Genomic DNA, 23,370 nt, shown 5'->3' with positions numbered 1-23,370 from the left:
ATAAAATTACTTCCATTAAACAACTCTTCAATTCTAATATATAATATAAGATAGAAATAAACTACATTACACAGATTTTACTAAGCTCACTTTTTCTTCATATACTTCAAATATTTTTTAGCATTAAAGTTATCTTCAACATCCTCGGTAATTTTAACCTTCTTTCTTGGTTTTCGTTTATCAATCCTCTGCTTTCGTTCCTCTTCTGACAGCTGGGATAAGTCTAAGGGAAGCTGAAAAAATGAAATTAAATGAAACATATTATTATATTTTGTTTATCTATCCATATTTCCTACTCTATTATCAGTGTATACTTTGCTATGTTAATGTTGTACAAATCATTTTATTGGCAGTATTAGTGGGAATGACCAGCAATAGACAGCCAAGTTATGTACTAAGCTGTCTTTCTCTTGCCTCTTTATAGTTATTTGTTATACAAGGGGGCAAAGTTGTATTTTAACGCCGAGTGTGAAATTGAAAAACGAGGAGTTCAGGATTCTATTCTCGAACCACTCGCTTCGCTCGTGGTTCAACTATAGAATCCTTTCACTTGCGAGTTTTTTAACACACGAGAAGTAAAATACATTTGCACCCGAGTGTAACACAAAACTTTTCCCCTCACTATAGCGAGGAAACTACAACGCAAAAAATGCGTTTATCACTGCTTCCAGTAGTTCCACAGGTGGTAAATCATCTTTTCTCAAACATGCAATGAAATATTGTCTTTACGTTCCTTAAAATGGGCTGGGAAGTATCGCTTTTTGGGCGCAACAACTCGAGAGGACTGTAAAGGGATTTCATATTATTTTTTAGGCCTAGGCCTGCAAAGTAACTTTTTTAAGTAAGCTGTCAGTACTGTCATGTCACTTTTTTTTAAATTTTTGTGTGACCTGGATACTTGTCACACTTGACGTTTGAGTGTATTTGTATTTTGTCACTTAATAAATAAAATATTGTCCTTCAGATCATTTTTTTTTATTTCATTGTATGTTTGAGAAAAGCACTATACATGCCTCGGCGTGAAAACGGATTCCCGGCCTCGTATCCCTATCCGGCCTCGCTCGCACGCTCGCTCGGCCGTATATACCCACTTGGCCGGAAATCCTCATTTTCCCGGCCTCTGATGTAATGTACTATTATTACTAGATTCACCTACTTTTATCAGTTTTAAAGCAGTTAATTTGACTTTATTCAAGGTCAAATTACTTTACCCACTAGTGGATAAAATGCGTTTTTACCCGCTGGTATTAAAGGACAAAACACGTGTTTCCGAGCTAGTGAGGGGAAAAATAAATTGTTGACCTAGAACTTACGGCCCAGCCACGTCATTGGTCTAAGACGACCGGTCTGGCGCAGTCGGTAGTGACCCTGCCTGCTGCGCCGCGGTCCCGGGTTCGAATCCCGGTAAGGGCATTTATTTGTGTGATGAGCACAGATATTTGTTCCTGAGTCATGGATGTTTTCTACGTATATAAGTATTTATATATTATATATATCGTTGTCTGAGTACCCACAACACAAGCCTTCTTGAGCTTACCGTGGGCCTCAGTCAATCTGTGTAAAAATGTCCTATAATATTTATTTATTTATTTTATTTATAAGCGCGGCAGCGGCGAGCGGCAGCCATACGTGCGAATGAAAAGTCCCATCGCTGTGTCTCGCTTCAATGTATGGCCGCCGCTCGCCGCTGTCGCGCTTAGACCAATGTCGTGGCTGAGCCGTTAGGCACATACCATAACTTATAGATTTATATCATACCTTTATAATTTTCCTAGGCTCATGATATCTTATGTTAAATGAAGACCCATCTGGTAGAACTACCGTCGTAGGATACATTCTCGTGTATATTTCTCTATGTACTTTGGTAATCTCAGGTATGTTATTACTTAAACATCTATGTGCTGTAAAATTGGACAGATGCGTCCGCATGTTAAGTAAAGAACGCCAATGCATGATGTTGGTTTTATATTAAGAAACGGATTACTTTAAGTTCGTTTTTAACAACAGTACTAGGATTACTATTAAAACATTTACAACAAACAAATAAAGGTTATGCGGAATAATGTTACTCAGTATCAGTACTCTTATGTTATGTCAGATGTGTCAGATCAGATTCCAGATGTATGTCACTGTCAATTCAAAATGAAATTTGAGGTACGTTCTGAAATCGTATAGATTTTAGAAAATAAAGTATTTTATTTCATTGCTATGGTGTTCGTGTGGTATTTTCAGTGAATTAAAAAGTGAGTCAATAATTTTACTAAACGAGCAGTTCCCGGCAACTTTGTACATAGCTACGTCAGCAAATTTTAATTGATCCTATTTTGTTACCAACATTTAGTAATATAAGTCGACTTTCGTAAGATATATACAGGATTATTGTTATAATTAAGAAAATATAGATACTAGAGAACCTTAATGACGAAATAAAACTTAATAAAATAACAATTCATCAACAAAATCTTGGTAACAAAATAGGAATTAATAAAAACAAACTTAACTTTTTCCTTAATTTTTGTACAAACTTTTCGAGAACTGCTGAAACATATAATTATTTCCAGTCCAAGGATGTAAAAAAATGCTAATAATGCAACAAATCAACTATCCGGTCCGGTCCATTGTGGATGGACATTGACGTGATTTTTTTTAACGCCCCCACTTCACCGGTCCCTCACTAACCACGCCCCCAAACACGAACCGAAGCTGAACTTGCCGCTAGCGTAGCGCTCGCCGGTTGCCGCTGAGCAGCCCGAAACCCACGCCTAAGTTTTTTGTTTGTGTAACTTTATTTCTGTTGTCGACGTTGTCGTGCCGAGCAGGGCCTATGGTGTTCGTTACTGGAAGAGTTATGGATAATCTTATTATGATCGTAAATTAATATAAAGGACACTCAAACTATTGTGTTGTGAGTAAATATATTAAGTCGATAGAAGTGTCAAGTGAAAAGCAAAAATGGGTTGCGTACAAAGTGAGATTTCGCCGCAAAATGAAACTCCGAAGAAAAGTTGCACCGATGTCCTTTGGTTGGTGATCTATATTGCATTTTGGGTTCTTATGGTAAGTGAAAAAACTTTGTTATTGTTGACTAACAATATATTGTTTATAATTTGAACTACTTTCTTTTCTAATTCCAATTTCGTTTTTCTTATAGCTCGTAATCGCAGCAATATCGTTTGTTTACGGTAATCCTGCAAGAATAATCAACGGGTTTGATTCATTCGGTAATACTTGTGGTGTGAAAACGAACCAGAAACTTATAAACTTCCCACTAGCAGGTATCAGCACAATAGACAAGCCTTATTTGTTTTTTATGGACATAAAGGAACTGAGGAGATCTATCAAAATTTGTGTAAAGCAGTGTCCTAATGAGAGGTTGAATGATTTAGCTGCTATACAGAATTTTTATCGTAAGACAGGTTCGAATCTGTGTACTTATGAAACGAGGTTGAACGACTTGGTGTACTACAATGGACTGCACAGCATGACAGGGCCATGCCCAGTGACACCTGTTGTGGAAACATTTCCTCTCTTGAACAGATGTATTCCGAAGTCTCTCAAAGAGTTTGGGGAGAAAGTATCCACGGATATGTACAATTTGCTCAACAGTTGGGGTACGATAGAACAGATGCTGACGGATTTGTATTCATCATGGAAAGAAATGATAATCTGTGTCATTGTTGCATTATGTAAGTAGATTTTTTTATATTTGATAATTCAGTCTTGTATTGATGAAGTTCAAAGGGGTAAAAACACAGATTTAATGAGATGAGAATGGCTTTTCTGTTTACTTAAAAAAAAATAGCAAATATGCCCATGGCTTGAGCGATTTAGAATCAGGCGACCAATATATATACATGATTATGGGGACAAATTTATTTTATTTAACCCTTTATAGGGCACCGGTCTCAAAAAAGACCACCCTGTATGACTATCTTTTTGTATTTTTTTCTTGTAGAGAATTTTTAGTACTACAGGATGGCGATGAGGTTTGAACTCACGATTTTTTTTGAGTCTTGCCCGTTAAAGGGTTAAAAGTTGTGTTTTGACTTGCCGCCTATGGACCAAGGGTTATTAACTTTCTCTTAAGTCCTGTCATTTTCTCCAAATCATTCATCAATACAAGGCTGAAAAGATCTTTATTTGTAATGGGTTAATTTGTCATGAATATTTCATATACAGGGTGTCCCATAAACCAACGCCAAAATTTAAAGGGGTTATAGGACATATCATTAGCTATTGTAATTTGTATTACGCAAATTTTACTTTAATGAAAATGTCATAGTTTTCGAGATATTAGCACTTACTTGGTTACTAGCACTTTTTGTTTACTTTATATATATCTATTTTATAATAAATTAAATGGCCAATATCTCAAAAACAGGTAAAATTCGCTTTTTAATTTTGGCGTTGATTTACGGGAATGATAATTTTTAGAGATGCAACAGATACTGGTACTGGTACTATAAAACTTGATTATAGGAACCTTACTTTTTCTAATGCTGTTAATTAACATCTATTTTCAACTAATTAACATGCCTCCCATTTGTTTATCGAGTAGGCGTAAACAGTAGCTAGAAACGTAGGTGTTATATCCTGTAATATGTACTACAATTTACATTGAGACACTACAGAAGAATCAAATAAATTTGAACCTTATACCTACTCACTGTCTGTGCTCTGTGCCTCACATTGTGGTACAGACAAGGTATCAAATACAAAGACAAAGTGGCAAAAATATGAAGCCACAACTTTAACGTATAAGCTATAAAGTCGTGTGTACATATTTTTTGCACTTTGTTCGCATCTATATTTATTCCTTGACTAACTCCAAGACGATCCCGCGCGCCTACAATCTAGGACCTGTATTAAATATGATATGACATTTAAGGACTATAATATACGGTTCAAAATGCTTCAATGATATTAAGATGCGACCCGACTCAAGCCGTTAAGGTGGATCGTACGTAATTGACACAGTGATCTAATTCTGAGGGAGGGGTGACTCATTTAATGTCGTATGGCATGACATCACTATGGTGGTAATTTATTAAAAGTTGAATTAATTAAGTAATTAATAAACTGAGCGCGCGCTTTTCCCTCGATTGAGCGATATGCCTCGGTCGAGGCACCTCTACATTGTCCGTTTGCCTCGCGAAACCGCTCGCTCTGTGCTGTGGACCCATCTTAGAGATTTATATCATATTTGGGGCTATTTTGATCTGTGGAAGGTGTCCCCCAATTGATATTAATTTATTTTTTATTACCTATTTATTTCTTAAAAGAGCCGTATCAGTATCAGCCTCAAACACGCCTTCAAGAAGGCGTTTTAAAGTTGTCTCCCTGTGTAAACATTAATTCTTGATGACTAACTAAAAGAATGCTTGGAATGACTAATACAATTATGATTGCTAACAAACAACTTGTCTACAGGAAAAGAGTATTCTCCTGACTTTGAAGTTACTCGCTTTTATAGAGCACTTCCTTTTATCTTAGCCTTCAAAATGTTAATGTAGGTACAATGTACATTTTAATGCCAAATGTCAGTGAAGGTTAAACCACAGTATAATAAAGAGTACTGTCGTACAGTATGGCCACTCCCGCTCCCCTCTGAAAGTGCCGCCCACCCCCTCTCGGTTACCTCACAGTTACCGCATGTCAAAAACGCGAGCAGTCGACCTGTCATATGTCACTCATACAAGCATAGTACGCGTTCACCTACACGAGCTTAGACTGTGTGCTATATAGGAACGGTTCTCTTTCATATATTTGATCGCCAGTGTCCGAGGTGTGGTTAAACTGTCGATGTTCGCCTTTAAATTAGGTAGTTACTCGTAGCATTATTATTAACAACATAAGTAGCAAAATATATATCGTCGAAGCAGCTGTTACTATAATTACATATGTCGTCTCGTGATCAACTGATCACATAAGTAAAGGGGCATGTCTTGAAAAATAAACGCGACGCTTTTTGACTAAAACGGTATACCAATAATATCGACCTTAGATCCTCGATACGAATATTCCAATTACGTTATATGTATTTTTTTTTAGCCTATGATTGTGTCCCACTGCTGGGCAAAGGCCTCCCCTTTCTTCCGCCACGTTATATGTATAGTATAGACATGTTAATTGACTAAATCATTTTAACGAACGCTTAATTTAAAATTCAATCCAAAATAAGCAAGTCAAGTGTTGGTTCACACAATTACTCGAAAATAGGTCCCGTATCTACACTACACAGTCACACACAGAGAATACGATAGTGTTTATCATTAATGGATACTGACTCATACTAAGCTAAGACCAAGCTAAGTTGGCAGCAATTTTGGCAGTCTCGCCGGTGCAATTGTTATTTTAAATGTCAAACGTCTATGAAATTATGTTTACTTAACCCTTGCACAGGCGGGACTATTAAAATCGTCACCAACTCAGGTTGATCTGATCCTTTCATTCCACGTAGACGAAGTCCCGGTCTGAGGGTCTACCGCAAACACATTGTAGTTCACAAATTGTAGGTATCTTTTTCTATCAGTCTAATTACTTCGTTCATGTTAAAATTAGAGATGCAGCGAATATTCGGTTACTATTCGGTATCCGGCCTATCCGGCCCTTATTTTAATATTCGGCCGGATACCGGATAGTGACGTACGTAGAATGGACGACTTATGTGAGCCATAAATTAATAATTGATACCTCGTCTAGCGCAAAGAGCACAAGGGGAAATCTAATTATTTCTGTCATGTAATCGTGATAACTTTTTTCATTAATTTTCAAGAGCACGGCGTCCTATTATTGCCATGGATTACGATTAGGGTTGCCACTTGCCACCTTTTTGCGCCCCTTTGCGCATAATAGTACATTACGATACAAGTGCGTAAAAAAGGAAGTTCGAAACGAGTGGCGATAAATTAAAACATGAGCACGACCGAAGGGAGTGTTTTAAATCGACACGAGTTACGAATTTCCTTTTTGGGTGATTCTAAGTTAAGAGGTACTTTCGACGGCACTGACAAAAAATATATTTTTTCAGGATAATACTTCATAATAACATATTTATTTTATAAAACTAAATGTTTTCTACCTGGGCACTCAAAATTATTACAGAAATTCATGTAAATTAGTCACAATCAGCTCTAATGTAGGAAAAATGTCTCTCCCCTGGCCTGTCCCCCAACCGAATTTATTTGTCAACAAGTAATTATGACTTTGTTAAAATTCACTTATTATTTTAATAGCCTTAATTTTACAAACATAAATAACTAAGGAACAGTATTTTATGAGTGGAATTTCTTATATTACTGTATTTAACAACAATTATGAACTCCAAACTTTGTCCTACGTGTTTCGTGTCTCGTCCCCTGGCTTTTTAGTTTTCGTTCAAAAGTCGGTTTAATTTGTTAATCTGTGGAGGTTCTGTCGTCTAATACACAGGGTGTTATGTGAAGTTACCGTCAAGAGGCGCGTAAGGCAACTATGCATCCGTTTTGTTGATTATTTCGGCCACGGCACTCGCTGGGTACAGAAATGTTGAGTGAATGCAGTCTTTCCTCTGGTCACTTTTATTTCACAATCATTTGTTTAAATACTAATATATATAACAATATCCACTGTAAATGTTGAATATATTGTTACGTTTATTTATGAATTGCGTACGAGAAACACTTTTACAGCTATTTTTGATTTTCATCGAAAATGTATCTCCCCTGGCGTGTCAAAAAAGCCAGGGGAGATACTTTTGTACTAGTTTTGATTATTTTTATTTCCGTTTTCTCTTAACCTTTGTTTAGCGTTGTACCTATTTTTATTCTAGCTTTACGATAGAAGGTTTTCTTTCCAGAAAAACGCAACTATTAAGAAAAAAAAGAGGGCACATTCACATTCAACTTCATATGAAATTTTCGTGAAGCTGTTTAATAAAAAGGTTTAATACTGATATTAAAAGGATAGGCTTTTGTTTACTTGTTGCCTATTGATTGTACATTAAAATTATTTTTGTTTTAATGGATAATATGGAGAAGTGAAAAATAAGTCAACTCATTAAGGAATTATCACTTTTCTTGCTGTAAAAATGTTATGAAATGTAAAGTCTGAGTATAAATAATCAATAATTATAATAAAAACAATAAATAGAGTTATTTCTTAAAAAATAAAACTAAATTTTTCATACAACTGTCTCTTCCCTGGTCACAAAGTATCCTCCCCTGTGCAACAGTATCTCCCCTGGACTGAGTATTTCCCCTGGTCGCTGATAAAACACGATAAAACAAATAAATTGACTGGTCCTCTTTGTAAACACTTCAAATTGGCAGTTTTAACTAATACAAATAAACAAATAGGTAAAAAACAACAAAAAAGTTCGCGCCGTCTCTCCATACAACGTATTACCTCTTAACTTAGAATCACCCATTAGCCTATTCACTCTTGACTTGAATACACCCAGATTGTATTCGCCCGGGAACACAGATGTGGGGAGCATGTTCCATTCCTTAGCAGTTCGCATTAGGAAAGAAGAGGCAAACCTCTTCGTGCGAATGAAAGGCAGGTCGACAACGTAAGGGTGAAACCGCTCCCCACGCCTGACTAAATCCTGACTGAATTCCAGATGACGCTTAGTTTTTTCAGAACTACTTAACTTCTAATAGAATAACATTACGATCCAGAGCACGCGTCTTCGTGGATGACATGACACGAACTACAACTAAAATGATAACCATCACTTAATTCACGTTCCATTTCTGAATAATCGGTCGATAATTGTGTAGGAACTTTTGTTACATACTGCTTGACCTAGAAATATTAGTCGGCAAGTACGCCTGTAAGGGACCATCCACACTCATAAGACGCATGTCTCGGGGCGCGCAACGAACGTCTCCGCCACGCCGCCTGAATATAATTAAAAAAAACGTCTCCTCAAAATGTACTGAGGAGACGTTTTTTGAATTACATTCAGGCGGCGTGGCGGAGACGTCCGTTGCGTGCCCGCCTTAGTAGTATAGTATGCCTATTATCACTGACACTTTAACGTGGATAACTTTTTATAATATAAGAAATATAGGTTATTATGTCAAATTGGTTTATATGTTAGTGATGTAAAGCCTGATTGATTTGGCACTGGTCCAACCAAGCTAGCTTATATTCGATTTTCGTGGACCAGTGCCTTAGGCTTAGGTAGGTACTAAACAAGTACCTCTACTAACTACTACTAACGAAGTTTTATAATTTACCCACGTACTAGTTTCCGTCACGTTCTCACTGTTCTAAGTAGATAAGATCACATGTGCCTTTTATGTGTGTTTAGTAAAACGTCCCACTTTGTCGATTGCTATAAAGCCGCTTTGCCAGTTTATTCATATAAAATATACAAGCAAATCTCGTCTATAATGTAAGCAACAAAGTGCGACGTTTTACTAAACACTCATATGTGAGGTGCTTAAATAAAAGTACCCCATTTTCGCTTACCATAAGGACGAAATTTGCTTCTTTCTTCATACGAATTACTTGTTACAACGTCTTTATATTTATGCGACAATGTGGTACATTTTGCTTAACGGCACATATTTCATAGTAGTGATCCCACTTCTGAATTCAAATTATTTCCTTTTCCAGTATGTTCCTTGATAATGGTGTCTATACTGCACTTGTTAGCGACTGTCGTGTCTTGGATTTTCATGATTGTGGTATCAATAGTAAGCATTGCTGGCACTGTTCTTCTCTGGTACACCTATTACGAGTTAAGGCACGGAAACCAGAATTTTACAGGATCCATTTATTTGACGGTAAGTAATTTTTAACACGTGGTTATTTTTAGAATATAGTAAATGTCTTTTTAAATATTCTACTCTTTTTAAAAACTTTTTCAAGCACGTAGTTTAGTAGAAAAATAATTAGCACCGATTAATCTTGTTTTTTTAATAATGTGAACTGGTAAAAGTTGTATGACAATACTAGAAATTGCAAGTTCTCCCACTGTGTATCTCAAAATGTCTACCTCTACACACAGAAGGAAAACGTATATACGAGTTATAACGTTATAAAAGAAAGGTAAGTTAGAAAGTTTTACGCCGAAATTCGGAACCAATATTTGTAAGCCTTTTTAGGGCAAGTGATTAATATTAATATTTTGTTTCAGGAATCTCTTAAGAATGAGACTGCATTCCTGTGGTACTCTATTATTGCTACTATAATTACGGTAAATAACATATTATCTGTACTTTACTGACTTTAACAAATTTACTTTTGATGGGTTATCCACTTATATACACTTAATATCTGGGCAACCGAGCTTCGCTCGGTTCTGTTTCGTATCCTTGACATGTGTCGCCATCTAGTTCAAAAATGAATAGTACCTACATCGAGCGAAAGAATTCTCAGCCTTAACAACACAACTACTCCACACGAGATGGCGCGCATTTCGCCACAAAAACTCAAATAGTGTATTTTTCTATTCGTTTTAGCCTTGACCTGTGTCGCCATCTAGTGTTTGCAATAAATAGTACTTACATCAACCGAAAGAATTCTGTCTTAACAGTACAACTACTGCACACGAGATGGCGCGCGAAGAAAAACGCATGAAAACTCGAAAATTCGCGTTTTCCGGGACCTAAGGATAAGTTAGACCGATTTTTCACCCCCAAAAACCCCCACATAACAAATTTCTGCGAAATCGTTAGAGCGGTTTCCGAGATCGTCAGTGTAAATAAATATATATATAAATAAATAAATATAAGGTTGTCTGGTAGAGATCGCTCTTTAGCGATAAGACCGCCTGTTGTCTGCCTCTATTTATAATCATTTGTTTTGTCTCCGCTGTATCTTTTTTCTGTATCTCTTGCTGAGGTGTGCCAATAAAGAGTATTCTATCTATCTATATACAAGAATTGCTCGTTTAAAAGTATAAGATATCTACGAGTTGACATGTAAGATGGGCAGAGGTCAGAAATGATAAAGGTTTCGTCACACAGGCGCGTTTTGCGGGACCTGCGTGGCTTAAAGCTTTAACACTTATTAAAGTGTGCATCCTTATCCTTAACACAGCTATTTTCTTGTGTCCACACAAACATAGATTTCATTTTCATCTCTGGAAGACGCATATTTATCCATATGCAATATTTAGTTAAATACCTAATTATTTACTGTTATAAAATCATCTAAATTGTTAAATTCACTGGCGCTGTTATTCTGATGTAGGTAAATTGCCAGTAACTGGTCCCCTTCCAGTAACTGGCCACTTTGTACTAAAAATGAACTGTATAGATACTGATACACAGGATTCATTTTAGCATAACGTGGTCAGTTACTGAAAGGTGGCCAGTAATAGAAATTTTATATCAAAATGAGCTCTATTTATATGTAAAGGCAAGTAAAGATAATTTATTTTTAGTATAGGTTGGCCAGTTACTGGCAATTTCCCGGTGACACGGTATAGTATGAAGAAAATGGTTCTAATGAAATTCCCCAACATGGCGCCTAGTCATATATGTATTTCTGGTCTGGCTTTACTACAGACATAGGGCATAGTTATAGTCTCCATTTCGGACTACATTTATAGGAACAATTAATATTCTCCCCTTTCTCCTAATTCTAAATCTCTAATTAAAGGTTTCATTTCAGGTGATTCTACTCCTACTAGTATTCGTCATGCGTTCGCGCGTCTCGTTCCTGGCTCAACTGTTTCGAGAGACCGCACACTGCCTCGGCTCCATACCAGCTCTGTTCATCCAGCCAATCATCACATTCTTCTTCCTTGTTCTGTTCTTCGCCTTCTGGTCTATTGTTGTGGTAAGTACTTCAATAAGCTAAGTGACGTCACTACTGCTAGTATTATAAGAGGTTCCTGGCTTAAATGGTCCGCGAGACCGCTCACTGCCTCGGCTCCATACCAGCTCTGTTCATCCAGCCAATCATCAAATTCTTCTTCCTTGTTCTGTTTTTCGCCTTCTGGTCTATCGTTGTGGTGAGTACTGATTCTCCAATAGAGTAAGCGATTATTCTGCTGAACTGTTATAGTGGGCGTTATACCGTCTATGCATGTATCCATCCATCCCTTTAAAAGTTGATTCATTTGTTTTCACGACCTGTCTGGCCGACTGGGTAGTGACACTGCCTATCGTTCAAATCCTGGTAAGGGCATTTATCCGTGTGATGAGCACTGACAAGTGGCCCTGAATTATCCCTTCACCGAATATTATTTCATGTATGGCCGTTATAAATTCTACTGACAGATATTTGAAGTATTTGAGTCCAAATTCAAATACTTCAATAGTTGTCAGTCTTCCTGAGCTTACTGTAAGATTTCAGTATTTGTGTAATAATTTCTATAATTTTTTATTTTATTTTTAGGCGTGCCTCGCAACTGCCACGTATCCCGGCATCCCGTACAAGTACAATTTCTTCATTAACGGCTCTCAGTTGCCAGATCTGGTCAACAACGCGTCTGTCAGGCAGAACATCAACAGTAGCGCTACACCGAAACGTAAGTAGTATATCTTACGTCTAAAATTCACTTGTAAGTTGTATTTACGTAGGCACACTGCAGAATGAGAGCCTGAGAGGTGATTATCGTTATCTCATTCTAGCAAATAGCTTTATCAGTCCTACAGGCTGCGATCCCAGACATGGCGACTTTTGAGCGATGGCGGCTATTTAACAACGTTGCTTTGGGCAACCACAGAGTTGACTATACACCGCTTAGTTTGTCTATGTCTGCTGTTAGACGGCCTCGCAACGCAAATGATCTCACTTTACAAAAAATGAAACACTAAGGACCACTTGCACATTCCAAGTAACTCGGGGATAACCGTTTATTACGGTACAATTTCACTCCGACTTAGGCTTGTAAAGAGCCCTAAATAATAATGATTAAAAATCGTGAAAGCTTCAACCTGTTTTTCTTACCGTTTAAAAAAACCTCTATATTCCAGCATTCAGCTTAGACCCCATCGAGTTCAGCCCCTCATGGGTCCAAAGCATGTGGTGGATGTGCCTCATCTGCCTCGTGTGGGGTAGCGAGTTCATTCTCGGCTGCCAGCAGATGACTATAGCTGGTGCTGTCTCACACTGGTACTTCCGGTAAGTTGAGTTAGTCATATCCTAAGCCTTAACGAAATTCCCAATCCGTCAATGAAGTAGCAGCTGACGTTTACGAAGGTTCATTACATTACACATTGTTCTTAACTATTAAAGGCTGTGTTAGATGTGCCTAATGTGGGGCAACAAATTTATCCTTTTGTGCCAGCACAACGTATAGTACATACCAGAAACGATTTAAAAAAACAGGAATTTATTAAATTGCTTTTTCATAAACTTGTAATACATTATCTGTGGCTGAGACTTTATAAGGTTGTATCTAAAAAAATTTGGAAAAGCAATTAAATTTGTTCTCACTATACTAACACTGATCAGTTACTTTTAAATCTTAGCCTTATGGAGAGTCCCAAACACAGAACTAAATCAAGATAGAAGGAAAATGCTCGGCGATTAACAGCGAAACCGAGCGTGTAACGTTTTGTGTCGAGCCTATGACGTCACGAGTGTACTTTAGTGATGGGAACGTTGTCGCCGCGTAACCTATTCGATCGATTGTGGAGGTTGCTTGCGGGATGCCCGCCGAAGTTAAAAATATCGGATGTTCATCTTCGTTGTGAAATGAAGTAAGTATATACCTGTATTCGTGTGATGACAAACAATTCACTAGTAGGTATATAATTTGCCTAAGGCCAGGAACAAAGATTTTAGTAGGTAGATATTAATACTAGTTAATATTTCGTAATATTTTTAAGAAAATCGACCATGTACTCACTTCATTATCCTCATGTTATTTGTTACAACTTTTATTAATATGTATATAAATATAATTAACCATTAACACATTTTTAGAGTTATTTTTATTCATAATAAATATAGAGCGTATTATGTTTGTATTTGTTTTTCTGCCGACCACAAATTCAACGTTAATACCGTAACTGTAACCTATTTTAAAGTTAAATTTACTTTTCACTCGTACTTTATATGTATAGTTTCATAACAATATAAAAACATAATTATAATTTCCACTGCTTCGCAAAATCGATTTAAATCGAATAAGGAAATCGCAGCATACATGACGATATAGTTCCGTGGTGCACCACTATTCTTAAGTTCGACGTGAGTTCGACGGACAAAATAACAAATCTACCTTCACTTTGTCTCGACAGTTTGAATAGCCTATTTTTATATCGCTTGTTTTAAACGCACGCCAAGTCGGACTCGTCAAATTAAAGCCGCAATGGAAAACTAGTTTGACGGCCGTACGTCAGCTAATGTTTTGATGATAAAAATAGGAAAATCGTGTTATTTTTTAATAAAAAATATTTTAGGACAAATGGTACTTACCGATGATAGGAAACACATTGTTTAACACTCTTGCTTTTATTGGTGGTGTTTGAACAGTTAATTATCGAATACCGACCCATTTTGTATTTTTCACTGTATGTCACTCGCAGGCAGCGGTCGGGAGCAGACTGACTTGCGCGGCGAACAATGTTGCTCGCTATTTAACTTTTCCGCACGCGAAGTAGATACACTTTTTCCTTCTATCTTGATTTAGTTCTGTGGTCCCAAAACATTAAAGAAGCGGCAGCTGACATTTATGAAATTATGAAAGTTCATTACAAATGTAGTGCGAAAAGATTTTACCTTCGTATTGTTACGAAAACGTACATACGAATGTGTCATGCTATTTTAGTCAGTCTCAGTACAAGATGTACTGACATTGACTGAACTAGCATGACAAATACGAACGTTTCCGGAAAAATACGAACTAAACCCTTTTTGCACTACATCTGCACACATCGCCCTTTCACTTATGTCAGTCATGGAAATGGACTAAGCTTGAGACATATTGAATTTGGCTCGCGTTAAAAATATTGTAATTTTACTGATATACATCATCATCCTCCTTGCGTTATCCCGGCAAAAAAAACACGTAAATTTGTGCCATAGACTAAGAAAATATGAAATTCTATTGTCTATGGATTTGTGCTACCAAAATATAATAGACTTTAGTATATTAGTAATAGATGTCATTTTGATTCGATAGCATTTTTTTTGTGCCGTAATGTTGGCAAGCATCGCTTGCATGGGCGATCATACTATGGAGTGACGACGGGCTGCATCCTCCTAGCGTTATCCTGGCATTTGCCACGGCTCAATTTGTGTTCTTAGCCATGTTTCATGAAAATCGGTCCACTATGTCGCGGTCGGGGTTTTTTTCAACATTTTAATTTTGTGGTTAGGTTATACTGTTACACATATACATGTAAATGTTATTTCTCATTTTTCAGCGGCGAAAACGCGCACTCTCCCGTACTGTACTCTATCGGCAAGCTGATAAAGTACCATCTTGGTTCCGTCGCTAAAGGGTCCTTCCTGATCACGCTCTTCAAGATCCCGAGGCTAATACTCACTTATCTGCATGCAAAGTAAGTAAATCAGATTCTAATACCCGCTTATTCATTAGTCTGGTCCAAGGACGGTATAATACGGGACAGACAAAGCCCATACAAAAAAGCGTACCCCTGAAATGTATGGGAATTTAAGCTTAAAACTAGATGGCGCTGTTTCGCAGCCTAGAAGTGGCCAAAATCAAATTTTCCCCAAATATTTTAGCGTTTTTTAGTTTTTATAAGAACAAATGACATGCTTCTTTATTTTAATATCATGATATCACGTCATTTTGAAAAAAAACACAAATTTATTTAATAAAAAAGTTTCCTACTAGTAAAATCAGCTTCTTTTTAAGAACTGTCAAAAGGCATCATCGGTGTAGTTATAACTGTATTTAATAGGTGGCGCTTAAAAATTGTGGTACGATTCTTAGTATGAAGATTGTAAATCCTATATAAATAATCCTTGGTCTGGTCCATACTGACCGAGCAGCCTCACGCGCAAAACGTCCATGCTCGTCGCACACGTTTGCCTCGCCCGAATCAATGAGGAGGCACACTGCCATTTTATCCCGCCAGGCGGCGCCTGTGCAAGTGTAGGTATGTCAATGTCACTGTCATTCATTTGTGTGTGAGAGAGAAATAGTACATTGTGCAACAAGGGGAGGAAGTTGAATATTACTAACGAGTGTAAGTTAAATCGCGACGGCTTAGAGCGATTTAAGGACTCGAGTTAGTAATATTCATACTCCCCGAGTTACACACAATGTTTTTCATCACACTCGCAATGTAAAAAATATGTAAATTAGATGTAAAAAAATTAAGTACGGTACAAGAAATTTCATTATTCCCTTGGGAGAACGATTTTTCTATAACTCACGCTCCGCCTGCGTGCAATAGCACATTTAAAGTGCGGGTGTGATGAAAAATATCTTCTCGCTCTCACGTATGAAATTATTTATCTGTGCAATGGACTAATAGGGTGGCGCCATCTGTCATAACCTTTGAGTGTGCGTCCTCATTTGCTCGACAAGATGGCGGCCCTCAGTCAGCTGTCCATAAAAGCTCAGGAGCACAAAGGTTTTGCGTGCGAGGCTGCTCTGTCAGTGCAGCTAATAATCAATTCGTGTTCTGTGTCTTTATTTATAAGACAAATAAGTTAAGTGCTAATGCAGTAATCACCTTTTAGTATGAGGTTGGTTAGTCGAATTGTTTACCAGATGGCGCCAGCCTAGCTTTCCCTGTTAGTCCCTAGAATTGTTTTTTTATCGGAGTTTTTGTTTCTATCTAGAACTGTTTAAGGCGCATCCAATAGAATAACACTTTCAACCTTATCTAGTCTGAAGGGAGTTGCCTACTTGACTGTACTTAGCTTTGTATGTGTATGGTTTAGGTGCTTAACACATTTGTGTTTGTAAACTAAAATTTTTAGTATTCAAAAATCTACAGTAGGGGAAATATACAAACTTACGTAATTTTGTTTTTCAGATTATCGGCACGAGCCGACAAGGGCTCAGAATGCGCAAAATGCGGCCTCAAATGCGGTATCTGCTGTTTCTACTGCCTGGAGAAGTTCATGCGATACCTCAACCATAACGCCTACACTATCATCACTATAGAGCGCTGCAACTTCTGCAAAGCTGCTGGCAAGGTAAACTATAGTGAAATCAGTCTGTCATCCATAACAGAAGACAAGAATTGTACAGACTGTCTTCTCTAGAAGACAAAGAAATTTGTCAAACGATACATACCACTTATGTCACTTTCCATCAGGTGCGACTAAGGTCAATCACTGGCCAGTTTATAATAAAAAAAAAAAATACTATCATCACTATAGAGCGCTGCAACTTCTGTAAAGCTGCTGTCAAAGGTATCTAAATTAAAGTCAGACTGTCGACTGTAAAAGACAAGAGGAATGTGTAGTATGTGCCCTTTCTTCTGCTTAGAGAAGTGCATGTGCTACCTTAACCGCAGAAAAGCAAAAAGTCTCAATCTCATCTCATGGATCAAGAACATGTATGCGGTTTTCGTAAATATTTACGGTACTTGGGCGATTGAGTAAGTTAGCAATGTATCGAATATTTTATGCATTTTCTTTACCTTATATATGGTGCTTTGAATAACTAATCAAAGTACTTAAGTACCAATTCTTATTTTGAAAATATGATCCCAGCAATTATTATGTAGTCGTATTTTAATGTGCAGCTATGTTGAGTCTGACTCGATAATATTGTGTAATATTGTAATGTCTGTTATAAACCTTTGTTGTCTTTTGTATACTTTCTTTTTTGCTATTTTTTTATTATTGTATTTTTAAATTGTTACCTGTTGTGATTGTTTCACCGGATGGCCTCATCGGAAGACCAGCGCTGGAAGTCGCCAGCAACATGCTGAGATGATACCATTTCGTGGCACTTTTCTCTGTTAGCCTTTTGTGTGGATGTATGATTACTTGTTAATGTGTCGTTAATTTTTGTGTATATTATATTGTTATCGTTGTTAAGTGCTTACGAATAAAAATATTTCTATTCTATTCTATTACATCAAACTAACAGTCCTTTCTCATTGCAGGCCTTCAGCACAATAATGAACAACGCCCTCCAAGTAGCAACAATCAACAGTGTCGGCGACTTCATACTGTTCCTCGGCAAATGCATTGTAACCGCGGTCACGGGAATCATCGGCCTGCTCCTTGTGAAGCGGAACTCTGATCTGCACTTTTACGCTGTGCCTACACTCTTCATATGCATTTACTCATTCTTCATCGCGCATTGTATACTTTCTTTATACGAGGTAAGTTAGTTTAATGAGTTGTCGTCTATAGCAGACTAGTTCAGTTTAGTTGTCGGCTAGGGCAGAAAAACTTTATTAAAGCAGTAAGTAGGCAAAGAACTCTAGGAAGTATATTGGCAAATGCATGACTGACTGCAGTCACGGGAAGCAATGGCTTACTGCTGGTCAAACGTAACTCTGATCTACACTTCTATGCCGTGCCTACGCTCTTCATATGCATTACTCGTTCTTTATCGTGCATTGCATTCTGTCTTTTTACGAAGTAAGATATTCTGTGTACTTATGACCTGTCTTCTATAGCAGACAAATTATGAATGTAATTTAGCTTGATGAGGTAGGTCAGGCAGCACTGCCTACCTACATTCTTTTTATTAGCATTTACGACTTCTGAACTGTATTATGCGTTTCATACTTTCTTTATTTTGGATTATTTTTCTGTTATCTTTTTGGCTCATGATCATGAAATTCATAAAATTAATATCACAATTTCGTTTTCTTTCTAACTTTTAATTGCCATGAGTGGCACTGAACTAGAGAGGTTCCATGGGATCTGCCTACCCCGTTTGGGAATATACGCATGAGTTATATGTATGTTATCTTTTTAGTTGTAAAGTTTCTCGTCTATCTACTGCTCATCATTACACAAGGTGGTTATATTTTATGTCTATTTTTCGTTTTAGTGCGACAAGTCGACATTAAGGTACGGAGGGGTAAATCTCGACTGGGGGCAATTGTAACTAATCCATTTTTTTTCCATTATAACACTGTGATGTTCAGTTCTACATGTATCCACTGAATACGCCTACCATATATATAACCGGTGGACACTCTATTTAATAATGCAAACATTGTAAAACATGGAAAAAATGGACCAGTTATAATGGCCCCCCCATTTGAAAACAAAACACAGATTATCGCTACTCCCTTTCTGTGTAACTTCCTCGCTCAGAAGCCTAAACGACATTCTCTTTACAGATGGTAGTGGACACGCTGTTCCTCTGCGTGTGCGAGGACCGCAACATGAACGCGGGCGAGGGCCGCTGGAAGAACTCCCGTCTAGCCGAACTAGGCGGTCACAAGCCCGCCGAAGACTTGGACACGACCGACCACGAGCTGCGCAATCTTGACGCCAAGTATTAAGGTAAAAAAATGGGTTAAATGCACTAGTGTGCAAAGTTAGTACGTGTCACAGAGAACCTCCTATAGAGTAGCAATCTTGTATATTTTGTTCGCGATACGAGTCACCAGTGCCAGGGGTGCGAGGAGCGGGCGGGGAATGTGTTAAGCGCGCTGTGATTGGCCGTTTCAAGGACGGCGGGCAGTCGCGCCAGATGAAAAGGGACAGAAGTATGACTGTCCCTCTACTGACGCGTAAGTGGCCAATGTAAGTTGACCGATGCCGGCTCTGAATAAATTATAAATATGACTTTTATGTGGAATGTAATGACGTCTGTTTTTAAATTTGAGCTTCTTGTTACCTTTCCACACCATTTCACACTACAGGTGGACATCTTTAAGACATAAAAATACCCTTTTTCAATTTTTTTACTGCGAAAAACACGCGCTGCTTTCGGGTCTGTTACTTGGTCGCTACTGATCGGGCACAGCGAGCGCCCGCGCTTATATCAGTGCAAATACTAGGAAGGCTGGCGACCGCGAGTCGTCTTGTAATGGATGTCTATAGGGGTTGGTCTGTGGTACGTGTACTTTGTGTGCCCATGTGGAAGTTTTAGGCTATGTTCAGATGAATGCGCGAATGCGATTCATCTGAACAGATGACGGCGGCTTGATGCTGACGCGCGGTTCAAGATTTTGCGCGCGGTGCACGGCGGTGCGCTCGATCACGCGCGGTCATATGCACAACACCATTGCTTTTTCACCACACCAACTGATAAAGGCTCTCTTTTCTATTCGAAAACAGATAGCAAAATTGCATTTTATCCACAAGAGTGCAAAGTAATTTCATACAAATTTTAACATGATGTCTTAATCTGGCTGATAGAATTTACCAATAAATGATGATTTCAATCATAAATTGATGGATTTGGTTTAGTTTGATGTTTTATAGTCAGTATTTTTTGCGTCTTGGCACATCTCGGACACTGGCGATCAAATATATGAAAGAGGCGCGTTCCTAACACACATTCTAAGCTCGTGTAGGTGAACGCGTACCATGCTTGTATGAGTGAGATATGACAGGTCGACGATTCGCGTTTTTGACAGGCGGTAACTGAGAGGTAACCGAGAGGGGGTGGGCGGCACTTTCAGCGGGGAGCGGGAGTGGCCATACTGTACGATAGTACTCTTTATTGTATTGTGGTGTTGGTGTGGTGAAAAAAAATGTGTTTCACTCGGCGGCAAAGTTTGTTTAACCTTCGTGCCTTGAAACCCTCGCAACGCTCAAGATTCCACTTTTTGAACCACTCGCTACGCTCGCGGTTCAATATTGAAATCTTTCGCTTGCTCGGGTATGAATATTGGCACGTGCGGTTAAACAACAACTTTGCCCCCTTGTAAAACAAATAACTACCTATTTTAAGGCGGATTTTTACACACGGTGCACACAATGTTAATTTCCTAACTTCTGGCAGTCACTAAGATACATTTGAATTTCACGGTAGTAGTTCTTAGAGTAAACATTGAATTTTTTCATCACTTTTACTGTCTGATGGCTGCAGTCATTTAAATGTTTTTTTATTTTTTATTTTACAGGTAACGAGAGCCCGGTGCATTTATTATAAAATAACCTTAGATTGTAAGTTTAAAGCTGAAACGAAAAGATCTAAGAATGTTTTCATCGAATAGTGTTACTTTTTGCATGTACCATTATTTGAAAGTGTTATTCATAATATTTTCTTACATTTATCTAAATTAGCTCTAATCTAGCTGTTTACATTAAATAATTTATTGATGTTTATTCAAAGTATGATTGTCATCTCAATGAGCAATGTTGTCCATGTATGTATAGTATAAGTAAAAGGTAATCTATTTAATCGTATGTCGAATTTCGGTGATAACTTGTGATGGCACATGTTTTAAAAATCACTAGTATTTTATATACTTTCATGTTTTCAATAGGTGTGCGCACAAACTATTTAATTATTAATTTGATTTAAAACGCGCACTTATATATGACTTTCAATCGTTTAACTATATTATTGATAATTATATGTTTGCATTTATAATATAGTTATATTCTCATATAATACATATATACCTAGCGCTGCTATATTGCAAGATAATATTAAGTTTTGATGATATATATTATACAAGTTGCTAGTATTTTATAGGGTTTTTATGCGATTTTGATAAAAAATAAATTTTATTTTTGTAGTACAAATAGCACTAAGGGTCGGTTGCATCAAACTTTCTGTTACCGAATTTTGCTTACGCATTTTTTCTGTTGCGTGATGTTGATACCAGAATTACCAGACAAAAACTGGCTACGTCAGAAACCGGTCGTAATTTGTAACCTCCCACTTGTACGGCGATAACCCGCCCAGCGGGTTCGCCGGCATCTGAGCAAAGTTCACGAGAGCCCACCAGGCGGGTTCTTGGTTGCGAAATTGTGGTTGATGCAACTGGTCTTAAGTCTATTGGCTGACTATTTGAATCGAATAGTGTATCATAATTTTTGAGAAAAATACTCCAGTGTTTAATTGTTTTGATCTCTTGGTATTTTTTTATGTCCTTTAAATTCCATTTTCCAAGGTTTCACTTCCATGAGTGATTTTTGCGTGATCATTCCTTTCCTGCAGTATTTTTTATAAATATCATTATTTAATACTCTAAGATAATTTATTTAGCCCTAAGAGTAAATCGGTATCTTTTTTACTTCAATGTTAAATTATCAATGCAAGATTAATTTATAGAGATAAGTATAACATTATAAGCACAAAATAAAATCAAGTTCTCTTAGATAAAAATAATTGTTTTGAAAATGCAGAATACATAATTAATTCATGAAAAGTACAAGAGGAAATCAATGTATTTTATATTTACATTATTACCCATATTATTTAGGTAAGAATTTTAACTTTTTGAACGCCCACAGCACTGAGGCTGATATTTCACTGTATCAGAGGGCGATAATTGCATGTGGCCGGTAAAAGGATTGATCGTCTTAAAAAAGAAAAGGGTATTTTTCTGATCTTAACATTGCAAATGCATAACATGTTTGCGATTATTCCACATTTCTTTAGGTTAGTTTTAATTAGTTTAAGTTACGTAGATCTGGCTCAAAATAGTAAACTTATGACTGACAACCGTCCATGTTTACGAGTCCAATAGCATCCGGCTAAGCTAACTATGCACTGATATGACCACAGAATATATTTTTTAAGTTTTGGCTAGTATAAAAAAAATATTGCTTCATTTGAATATTGCAATTGCTGACTTAGCTTGGCCAGACTAATAATCGAGATCTCAACGATTTAATTTGAGTAGTTTACATTTTTGGACATTTGTTGTATTTTTTATTAAGAATCTACATATAATCATGTTGTGAACCCGCATTTTCTTCCAACTGTACCTGTTTATTGTAGCTTCTCACGTCGAAATAAAACAACTTTTGTGTGAAAATACTTTTTTATTTGATAACCCATTTTGCATGGAATACAGTAAAGTAAGGGCATAGATTTAGAATTATTAAACTAGATTGTTTAGTTAGGTCAAAAAGTGTGTCCACATGAGAGGTAATTGTTTGGGCTGGTGTCCCTCTCGCACTTGCTGACAATGTCAACATTATTCAGTGACGTCATCACTGTCATAAATTGGGGATACCAGTCAATTTTCAAAATTACTACTAAATCTACTAACACCCAATTGAAAGTATTTTTTAATTATAGAAATCTTTGATTTACTGGCATCAAAATAATCAAATTTTAATTATTTTCAAATTTTTTGAAATATATCTAAACCCTAGTTTGAATATAACATTAAAATAAAATAAGAAGTTATAAAGTCAGGTAATATACAGATAAAAATACTACTAATATGGGAACCTCATTAACACTGGCAACACGTGCGAGAGGGACACCAGCCCAAACAATGCCCTCTCATGTGGACCGTTTTCGCTAGTCTGATAGGATCGACTTTCTGTTTCAGTAATAAGGTTTAATTTCGTATGGCAAAAAATGTGATTGAGCTGTCCTCT

At 37.2% G+C, this 23,370-nt stretch overlaps 2 protein-coding genes across 2 annotated transcripts; one reads left to right on the top strand and one right to left on the bottom strand.

Annotated features, from left to right (window-relative positions):
* Nucleotides 1-15: 15 nt before the first annotated feature.
* LOC125226180 (39S ribosomal protein L55, mitochondrial) lies at nucleotides 16-2,084 on the bottom strand. Its single transcript, XM_048130093.1, has 2 exons — nucleotides 1,759-2,084; nucleotides 16-233 (listed from the first exon to the last, which is right to left on the bottom strand). Exons 1-2 carry the CDS (start codon nucleotides 1,951-1,953, stop codon nucleotides 87-89), a joined length of 342 nt encoding a protein of 113 aa, XP_047986050.1. The 5' UTR covers nucleotides 1,954-2,084; the 3' UTR covers nucleotides 16-86.
* Nucleotides 2,085-2,693: 609 nt separating this feature from the next.
* On the top strand, nucleotides 2,694-22,790 carry LOC125226200 (choline transporter-like 1). The gene is made up of 12 exons (XM_048130119.1): nucleotides 2,694-3,057; nucleotides 3,152-3,686; nucleotides 9,607-9,776; nucleotides 10,130-10,189; nucleotides 11,611-11,778; nucleotides 12,340-12,472; nucleotides 12,921-13,068; nucleotides 15,321-15,458; nucleotides 16,911-17,073; nucleotides 17,994-18,215; nucleotides 19,191-19,356; nucleotides 20,928-22,790. The coding sequence occupies exons 1-11, from the start codon at nucleotides 2,953-2,955 to the stop codon at nucleotides 19,353-19,355; spliced, it is 2,007 nt and encodes a 668-aa protein (XP_047986076.1). The 5' UTR covers nucleotides 2,694-2,952; the 3' UTR covers nucleotide 19,356; nucleotides 20,928-22,790.
* The last annotated feature ends 580 nt before the right edge of the window (nucleotides 22,791-23,370 follow it).

This window comes from Leguminivora glycinivorella, chromosome 5 (assembly GCF_023078275.1).
Source record: "Leguminivora glycinivorella isolate SPB_JAAS2020 chromosome 5, LegGlyc_1.1, whole genome shotgun sequence".
Classification (NCBI taxonomy): domain Eukaryota; kingdom Metazoa; phylum Arthropoda; class Insecta; order Lepidoptera; family Tortricidae; genus Leguminivora; species Leguminivora glycinivorella.
This window is presented reverse-complemented; position numbering and strand designations above follow the sequence as displayed.